The 8,678-nt window shown below is 51.9% G+C and overlaps 2 protein-coding genes across 2 annotated transcripts; one reads left to right on the forward strand and one right to left on the reverse strand.

Annotated features, from left to right (window-relative positions):
* The first annotated feature begins 47 nt into the window (after positions 1 to 47).
* Positions 48 to 2,808, forward strand: SETTUDRAFT_42412 (uncharacterized protein). Its single transcript, XM_008028905.1, has 2 exons — positions 48 to 515; positions 564 to 2,808. The coding sequence occupies exons 1-2, from the start codon at positions 282 to 284 to the stop codon at positions 2,604 to 2,606; spliced, it is 2,277 nt and encodes a 758-aa protein (XP_008027096.1). The 5' UTR covers positions 48 to 281; the 3' UTR covers positions 2,607 to 2,808.
* A 1,306-nt stretch (positions 2,809 to 4,114) lies between these two features.
* Positions 4,115 to 6,561, reverse strand: SETTUDRAFT_163983 (uncharacterized protein). Its single transcript, XM_008029552.1, has 5 exons — positions 6,082 to 6,561; positions 5,832 to 6,032; positions 5,379 to 5,778; positions 4,812 to 5,242; positions 4,115 to 4,759 (listed from the first exon to the last, which is right to left on the reverse strand). Exons 1-5 carry the CDS (start codon positions 6,433 to 6,435, stop codon positions 4,343 to 4,345), a joined length of 1,803 nt encoding a protein of 600 aa, XP_008027743.1. The 5' UTR covers positions 6,436 to 6,561; the 3' UTR covers positions 4,115 to 4,342.
* Positions 6,562 to 8,678: the final 2,117 nt, after the last annotated feature.

Here is an 8,678-nt window from a genome sequence, read left to right on the forward strand (position 1 = left end):
GGTGCGTTGCATCCCTCCTTCACTTGTCGCATCGCGTGCACACATCGCGGGGACGCCCAAAGTGCCAGAGAGTACATAAGCAGCAAAGAGCCGGATCCGCACTATTGTTCACGTTGGTGGCAGGGCACCCACGCACCCGCTTCACCACATACATATGCATGGCAGCCGCCACGGTGGTCACGGCGAATCCGGAGCTTTAAATGCAACGTATGCAAACACGTCGCCCACTTGCTGACCGGGACCACTCCATCCTCTCACGGTAACGGCTTGACCTGGACATCATGGCCGAAGAAGAGCAAACCATCAATCTCAAGGTCCTTTCTCCCTCGGCCGAAGTAGAGGGCGGCGTGAACTTTGTCGACATCCCCGCCTCCACGACGGTGAAAGAGCTGCGGAGTCGTATACAGAATGCCGTGCCCTCGAAGCCTGCCCCCGAGCGCATGCGCCTGATATACAGAGGGCGGGTGGTGGCCAACGATGCCGACACGTTGAGCGCCGTGTTTGGAGCCGACAACGTACGTTGCCACTACTGTCAGGCGAGCAACTGCTAACGCCGAGCATAGATACGAGAGAGCAAAGACCAAAGCCTCCACTTGGTCATACGAGAGCTGCCTCAACCCGCATCGTCTCCGCCTGCTCCGCGACCAGCGACCGTCCCACCAAGTTCCTTCCGCTCTCCGGCCCCAGATGGCCCCGCTGTGAACCCTCTGCAAACGAATCCATTTCGAACAATACCACACCCTCGACCCGATTCGCAACCCAACCGCCTACCGGCACAAGTGAACCCTATCGGTCTGCATCTGCTCCCGCAGCTCCAACAACAAATCGCTCAAGCAATTGGACAGCAGGGGCCACGGGATGATGGGCAACCTTTAGACCGGACGAGCGAGCCGCCGAATCAAGACACACAAGCTGCTCCAGATGGAGCGCACCCACCAGCTCCCGAGGCAGCTCCTTTGCCACCACTAGGACTGCCCAACCTCCCCGGGAACGGCGACCAAGCGATAAGGCGAGATGGCATCACTCACAACGGGGCCCGCTGGACTGTTACCTATAACCAGATCATACCTGCGCGACTACCACAGACTGTCGCTCCGTTTACTATTCCACATGCGCTGGCTTTTGGCCGTCCGCCGCTTCCAACCGGTACACTACCCATGGTCAATGAAACCCAACGTTTGTTGCCTCGTATTCAAAGGATTTTCCAGGAAACAAAACGCGAAATGGATAATATCCGAGCATTGCTGCAAATCCCCGACGAACCTGGTGTACAAGGTGGAGGGTTTTCCGTGCTGAATCTACCTCCGTCACTGAGTATCCCACCATGGCGAATCGACCGCCTACGTCAGCATCTGAACACTGTAAATCAGAACCTAAATGTTGTTGACCGCGCTCTGGCATTGCTTCCCACAGACCCTGAGGTTGTGGCCCTTCGGCGTTCAGCGACTGAACTCAGGATTGATGCTGTTGAGTTGAACATCCTGCTCGATCGTCAACAGAGCGGGACTGCAGAAGGTTCCCCAGACACACCATTAGTAGCGTCCACCACAACACCGGCAGTATCTACTACAAGCCATCCCCAAGTAGAACATGCTACACAAACGATACCAGCGGATGCGCCGGCGGAGCTATTCCTTTTGTCGAGTCCTCAAGGTCCAGTCGGAGTTCTTTTCGATCAGCAAGGCACATACACCACAGCCCCTGCGCTGCCCACTCTACCGTTTCAAACTTTCTCGAGTCAGTTTGCACAGAACAGGCAGCTCATTGCCGGCCTGGGACAACAAATGGGGCAAGGGACGAACCAGTTGCACAATCAGATAGCCAATATGCAGCCAACCCCAACAGCGCCGCCAGTGGCTGATGGTCAGGCTCAAGATCAGAACCGAGGACGAGATCAGGTACAGAATCAAGACCAAAACGAAAACCTCAACGCACCGCAACCAGACGAAAACGACCGCATGGCCAATATTGCCGGACATTTGTGGCTCATCTTCAAGTTAGCTGTCTTTGTCTACATCTTCGCCGGAGGAGGCAGTATCTACAGGCCTCTCATGCTGGGAGCCGTTGCTGGCATCGTCTATTTAGCACAGATTGGCATGTTCGAGGACCATATCAACTTTTTACGTCGCCACTTTGAGGCTCTTCTCAACATTGGAGCCATCGCCGAACGTGCGGTCCAACCCACCAACCAACGTCCGCGAGGTAACATGACGCCAGAGGAAGCAGCTCGGCGCATCTTACAGCAAAGGCAAGATCAGAGGTTTGGCTGGATACGAGAGAGCATGCGTGGGGTCGAACGCGCCTTTGCACTCTTCATTGCCAGTCTATTCCCTGGTGTGGGTGAGAGAATGGTGCATGCGCAAGAAGAAAGAGAGCGACAGGAGAGGGTAGCAGCACAGGAAGAGAGACAAAGGCAAGAAGAAGAAGCAAGGAAGAGACAAGAAGCAGCCCAGGCATACCAGCAACAGCAACAGCAACAGCAGAGTGAGGAAAAGAGTAGCGAAGCCAAGATGGAGACAGAGGGCGAGCCTAGTTCAAGTGGCAGTTTGAAGGGTAAGGAAAGAGCTGAAGAGCCCCAGACTGAGACTTTGGCATCAGCTTCGTGAGATGGGAAGAAGGTGCTTTCTCGTGCTACATCTGCACATGTTTGGTGGTGGTGGTGCAGCCACGTAGCTCTTTGTATACCCATAGCGAGACGAGCAGGATCCTCCCGCTGAGCGGTAACATCAACCACATGGTCATTTTTGATTTTACCACACACACATATAATCTTCGTATGTAAATAGTCGAAAAAATAGGGTACAGGGGATAGTATCATTTTGTCATGCTTCTATTGTGTTACCCTACTCAAATCCACTGCATCAACATATCGAAATCACTTGCGTAGGTGTATCACAAGAAAGTCAATCAGAAAATTGAATCTCCACCCTTTCTTATTGCACTTTATCGGTTCAGCTTCCACTTTGTTTGCGTTTGTGTCGTTTTTTGTTCTTTCGTTTTGTCTTTTTGATGGCGCCTCGCTCCACTGAAGTAGTGCATACGTACACCTACGGATGTAAAACAAGTAATACGTCATTAGAGGGATACCTTGCACGCTCTTTTTCCCCTTTCCTTCTTCTTCTTCTTTTTTTTCTTTCTTTCTTATAGATAAGAAGCTAATGTGTAGCTACCCTTTCACACCCTTTCTAAGTACCTTCTCAGCTTTTGGGAAAAAAGAACGACAAGCATGAAAGCTGGAATGCAGGATTTAATCTAAATTAACACGCATGAATATGAGGATACGAAGGGTAGAAGGCGAAGGACCTGAGAGCAGTGTGATGAGGTGGAGGGCTAGGTGTTTTAATGCTGTACATCTATGAAATGACGGCTTTTTCATTTCTTGTCTTAAGATGGATTCGTTTATTAGTTGGTTCGTTGGTACACGCGCTCGTTCTTCGTACGATTAAAATACTCTGTTAGAAAACAGCATGTACTGGTAGCGCGGCGTGAAAAATGAACAAAACTTGTAAAAGCATGGACGTGGTCGTGGGCAGACTTACTCCGTACCTCGCTCGCACCGCATACAGCAAAGCTATACACAGTAGCAACCACCAACACAACTAACAAAAAAACCCCCACCTCGAGTTCTCCTGCGCTATTACATCTGCAGCAGTGTCTTACGTACCCCATGCCTCTTCCGTCTGGGCCGCGGAAGACGAGGATAGACGCTGGTGGTGTGGCTAATGCGGGGCTAAGACGGCGCTGAACCATGGTTTGCCTGTATGCACGCTGCACATCCGTGTAGGGTGTCGTCGTGTCCCTGCGGTAAAAAAGAAACGACGGAAAGAGGCTGGGGGCTAGGCGGGACGGGAGCGGGACGGAGCGAAGGGGCTGCGCCTGGGCTTTATTGCAACGCCAGCGGTGGTGTGAGTGTTGGTGGCGAGAGTTCTTTTTTTCTGTGTGTGTGTGTGTGTGTGTAGTTGTAGGGAAGAAGGCGAGGGAGATGCGGTTGTGTGTGTGTTCAATATGGTGTCAAGTGAAATGCGGAAGGAAGAGGTTTGAAGCTTGAGAGAGAGAGAGAGAGATAACGAAGATCCCTCGACCATTTTTTTTTCAAAAAATTCATTATCATTAACGGGCATGTGATGAGACATGAGAAGAAAAAGAAGTAAAAGCCAGCCACCCAAGAACGCTCTTGTGAAGGAAGCAAAAAAAAGGTGAAAAAAAAATGCAAACGAGGGTGGAGTATCATTGATATCATCATCATCATCATCATCGAAACAGAAGATAACCACCGCAGCCTTGAATCAGGCTTTACAAAAAGAAAAAAAAACACAAGATCTTGCTTTCTGCACTTTTTTTTTTACCGACGCAGTCCAGAGTCGCCGGGGAACAAGATGCCATTTGGATGGAAGTCATCAATGTACGACTTCCAGTTTGCGCATGTCCGTTGCATTTCTGCGTAGTCGTCTTTGGCGCCGATTTCGGATTCGCGCTCGAGGAATTGCACGCCGAGACCGGCGGCAACGTGGAAGGGAATGTGGCAGTGCATGAGCCATGCGCCGGGGTTGTCAGACTCGAATGCAAGAACCAGGTAACCGCCAGCGGGAAGATCGGCCGTGTCGCGACGAATGGGGTTATCGGTCTTCAGCGTCGAAATGTCGCCGTTCCAGACTGCATTTTCGACTTGTGCGAGGACGTAGAAGTCGTGGCCGTGAAGATGGATTGGGTGGGGAAGTGGTGGGTTGGTGGCGGTCTGTTGAATGACCCAGTATTGCCACTGCAGCATTTGTTAATCATCAGGCCGGTCGGTAAGAAGAGGAGGAAATTACCTTGTTTGTCTCATCGACAGCAAAGACGTGACGGTTGTTTCCAAAGGTAACATTGCCATCCAGCACTGACTGTAGTGTCGGAACCTCGAGGTCGATTGCCATGGGATTGCCGTTTACAAGCCATTGTACCAGGCCTTGGTTTTGCGTCACATCGCTAGTGTAGTTGGGGTTGAAGCCTACGGTCAATTGTTCCGGCATCTCCTGGGGAACGGTCGTCTTGGCGTAGGGTACAATGTTAGTCTCGTCGTAGCAGCCCGTTGGAAGCTCGCCAGTGGTGGTGGGATCCGTGCTGGGAGCGCCAGCATACCGGAAGATGCTCCTGATGTTTGCAGCGTTGGCATTGGGACCATCGCATGTACCACCAGTGCCCACGCGGAGCCAGTAGTTGTCAATAGGTTGGGTCGCGTTAATAATGACTTCATAGCGTTGGCCTGGCGATCTTGTTAGTGACACCATCAAGAGTGGTTATCGCGACTGTATTTTCGTGGGTGGGGACATTGTCGCACAAGAAGATGTTGTGCTAAATGAAACGGGCCTGCATATAGGCACGACTTTAGATTGACTTACCGACTGCAAGGACCAGGCTGTCAGTTTCGAAAGGCTCAATAGGCGTGAAATCGGACGAGATGACCTTGAACTTGTGTCCATCGAGGCCGACATGGAGGTAGTTGTTGATACCAACGTTGATCAGGCGCAGCAGATGCGCTTTACCGGGGGTTAGGATTGTCTCGCCGTACTTGCCACCAAAAGCCGATGTCATTGTGCCGTTGACAAGAACATTGTCTGCGGTTGGAGGACCGGCGGCGTGAACGGCTGCAGCGTTCACGGTGAAGGTGGTTGCGTGAAACCAATCAGTCATGGGCAATGGGCCAAGATCAATATCGTAGTTTGCTGTTGAAGGTCCTCTGATGATCAGAGGCCCTACAATGCCGTCGCCGTATTGCACTGAGTAGTGCGAGTGATACCACTGGGGCGATCAGTCGTGTTCTAACAAAAAGTCGCACAGCATGCGGTACGTACAGTGGTGCCGTATTGAGTTGCTTTGAACTTGTAGACCTTGGAGTCACCGGGCGCGATTGGGCATTCAGTGATGCCGTTGACACCGTCTTGTTCATTCGTTCCGAGTTGCCGCAGACCGTGCCAATGTAGACCTGTACCGTTGTTTTCAAGGCTATTGGTCACAGTGATCTCCAGGTCATCTCCCCAGTCAGCGAATATAGTCTATCATGAATTAGAAATGATTTATTGGTATGTTTAATGTGGCACTGACTGGTCCTGGGTATTGCCCGTTGATCAGTAGCATTGGCCTCTCGAAACCGTCTGGTGCTCCAGTGGTATTTGTGATAGTCAGATGGTACTTGACTGTCTTCCCCGTGTTTGGCCATGACACGTCCATATCCGTATCAATGTTGAAGTCGCCATACCAGCATCCTCTGGACTCGGGGCCAAAATTGCAGGCAGTCTCGTACCCCTGCCGTTTGCTATGCCCAGTGAAAAGCCCAGTCTTCTTCCAAGGGACCTCAGGCGTTCTGGGTCGAAGGTCTTCGTAAGATACGGCGAATGAAGCAACGGTGGGCAAGAGAAGCCCGAGGGTAGTAGCTACCCTTGAGATGGAAAAGACCATGATGGACTAACGAAAGACGAACCACAGGCCGTAAATGCAAAGGAAAGCTGTCAGGCACCTAAGAAATAGGGCCCAAAGTTGCAGAGACCCCCGGAAATCTGATGTACAAACAAAAAAGAGGAGGCTGACCTGGCTGATGGAGACTGGGTGGTACAAGTAATATAGCCACGAGCATGGCAAATGGGTCCTGCTTCATGAGTGGATCAGATGGGAGCCCTAAACGGCACAATTCAGTAGAGGCAGATAGTCCCACCACTAGCAGTTGGCATGATGATTCCATGGAATCGTGTAGGCGCGGCTCGTGACATTGTCCAAGATCGCCGTCCGTAGGGTGTGCGGCACACGAGCGGTATAGATGCTGGCTTAGTATGAACGCCAGCCCAGACAAAGCGGGCGTCAGAAACAGCTGCATATCAGCCCTAAGCAGACGAACGGAGAATTCTCAGTGGGCAGAATGCGAGTAAATGTCGGTATTGCTCGTGTTACACGACAAATGCAGCTAGACATGCCGATGCTGGCTCCCAACCCTTACCGAGTAAGGCAGCCGAGAAATGGGCGAAGCTGCAGGCATAGCTGAAGGTGTATGCTTTGGGGAAGCCACTTCAGCAGGCTGTGGAGCGGCTGCAGGCGGCAGCGGTGGTGGTGGTGCCTCCATCACGCATGAAGCGGGGCCCCTGTGGTTTAGTTGACATGTCGATATACAGCGCTGATGCCGGTCGGGTTGCCTGGCGGGCTAGGGCCCTGGCCATGCATGAGGTTGAGGGCCCTCTCCTAGTCTTGGAAAGCTTGATGGTCTGGCAGACGAGTAGAAGTATCTGACCAAGTCCAAGTGCGCCATGCCGATCATTCTATTTTCACCGGCGCTAGTCTGCGTTTGGTCACTGCTCTGGGGCGCCTTGTCGGAGTTTTGTGAGGGGTCCCGAAGGCTTAGTCGGACAACAACATTCCCACATCGCACAGCTGGCCTCTGAGAGGGCAGGGCTTTGGCATCAGGCCCAATCCAGCATGCTCTCTCGGATCCAATATCCTGATTCTACGCCCCTGGGCCGGTTTCGATGACGCTTCGAGCCAGACACAGTCTGTCGATACATGATATGCATCTCGCATGCATCGCTTGCCCCAGCCAGGCACAGGCGTCTACGGCTGGAGCGCGGCTCCCATGTCTCTCTGCCTAGCTGGCGGTGATTATCTTGCGACTATCGAGGGCCCGAGTCAAACGGCTGTATGTTCGTGAACGTGGCGTGAGGAGGAGCGTCGGCATGCCATGTGCTGCACGCGCTCGGGAACATGACATTATCACAGAATCTGGCGGTGATGGACTCGAGTAAGTAAGACTGCAAGCCCTCGTAGTGCAAGGCTGCAGGGCTGTAAAGCTCTGTCACGCCACCTACCGGTCAGCATCAACGGGCGATTTCTCACAGCATTACCTGCATCATGGATCATGGATTTTGCACAAAGCAAAAATTCCAACGAGATCGCGTAAGATGTGGCACAGCTCTGCCGAGATAGCTTGGTGGATCCCTGGATGACAGCGAAGCGCGCCACAATATTGGAGGGACAGGGTGCGTCTGCTTACCTGCATACCGCAGCAAACTTCAGCTCTCAGCTCACCGTCCTTCAAATCACTTCTCCAAACCCAAGACATGCGCCATGTCATTCCCGTCGTGGCATTGATAATAGTGTGTTAAGATTAGGGTATGTGTTGGGTGACGTCACAGGTGTCTTTGAACGTCTCTATCTTACGATACACTGTCAGCGCTACGCTGCCAGAAAAGAAATGCGCACGGCCAAAATTCCTGGCCAGACTTCTTGCTTTGGTCAGCCTTGGGAGAAGTGGCTTGGTCTCGCCTGTCTAAGCGCTCAACGCCTGCGCCGTCCAAAGAAAAAGCAAAACAAGCCGCCGTTGAACCCCAGACTAGTGAAGTTTATGTTACAAATGCAAGGTACGTACCTAGCTCGCCTACTATGATTACCTACATCAATTCTAAACCCTGGATACTGGTACTCACAATGGTACCCTGTGTAATAGTACCCAGGTTAACCTCCTAAAGAAACTACGGGAACCCGGTTTGGCTTGTAAGACGGTATCTTCCAAGAGTTTATTTATACGTGTGTTCGTCATTAGTTTCAGAGCTCCTTCCAAGTGCCTAACAATTGTTTGTGAACTTATCGACATTTCTTCATATACGGCAGAGTCCATAGATGGAGGCATATCATTCGTCGTTGGATTTGAATGACCTTTC

This window comes from Exserohilum turcica (assembly GCF_000359705.1).
Source record: "Exserohilum turcica Et28A unplaced genomic scaffold SETTUscaffold_3, whole genome shotgun sequence".
Classification (NCBI taxonomy): domain Eukaryota; kingdom Fungi; phylum Ascomycota; class Dothideomycetes; order Pleosporales; family Pleosporaceae; genus Exserohilum; species Exserohilum turcicum.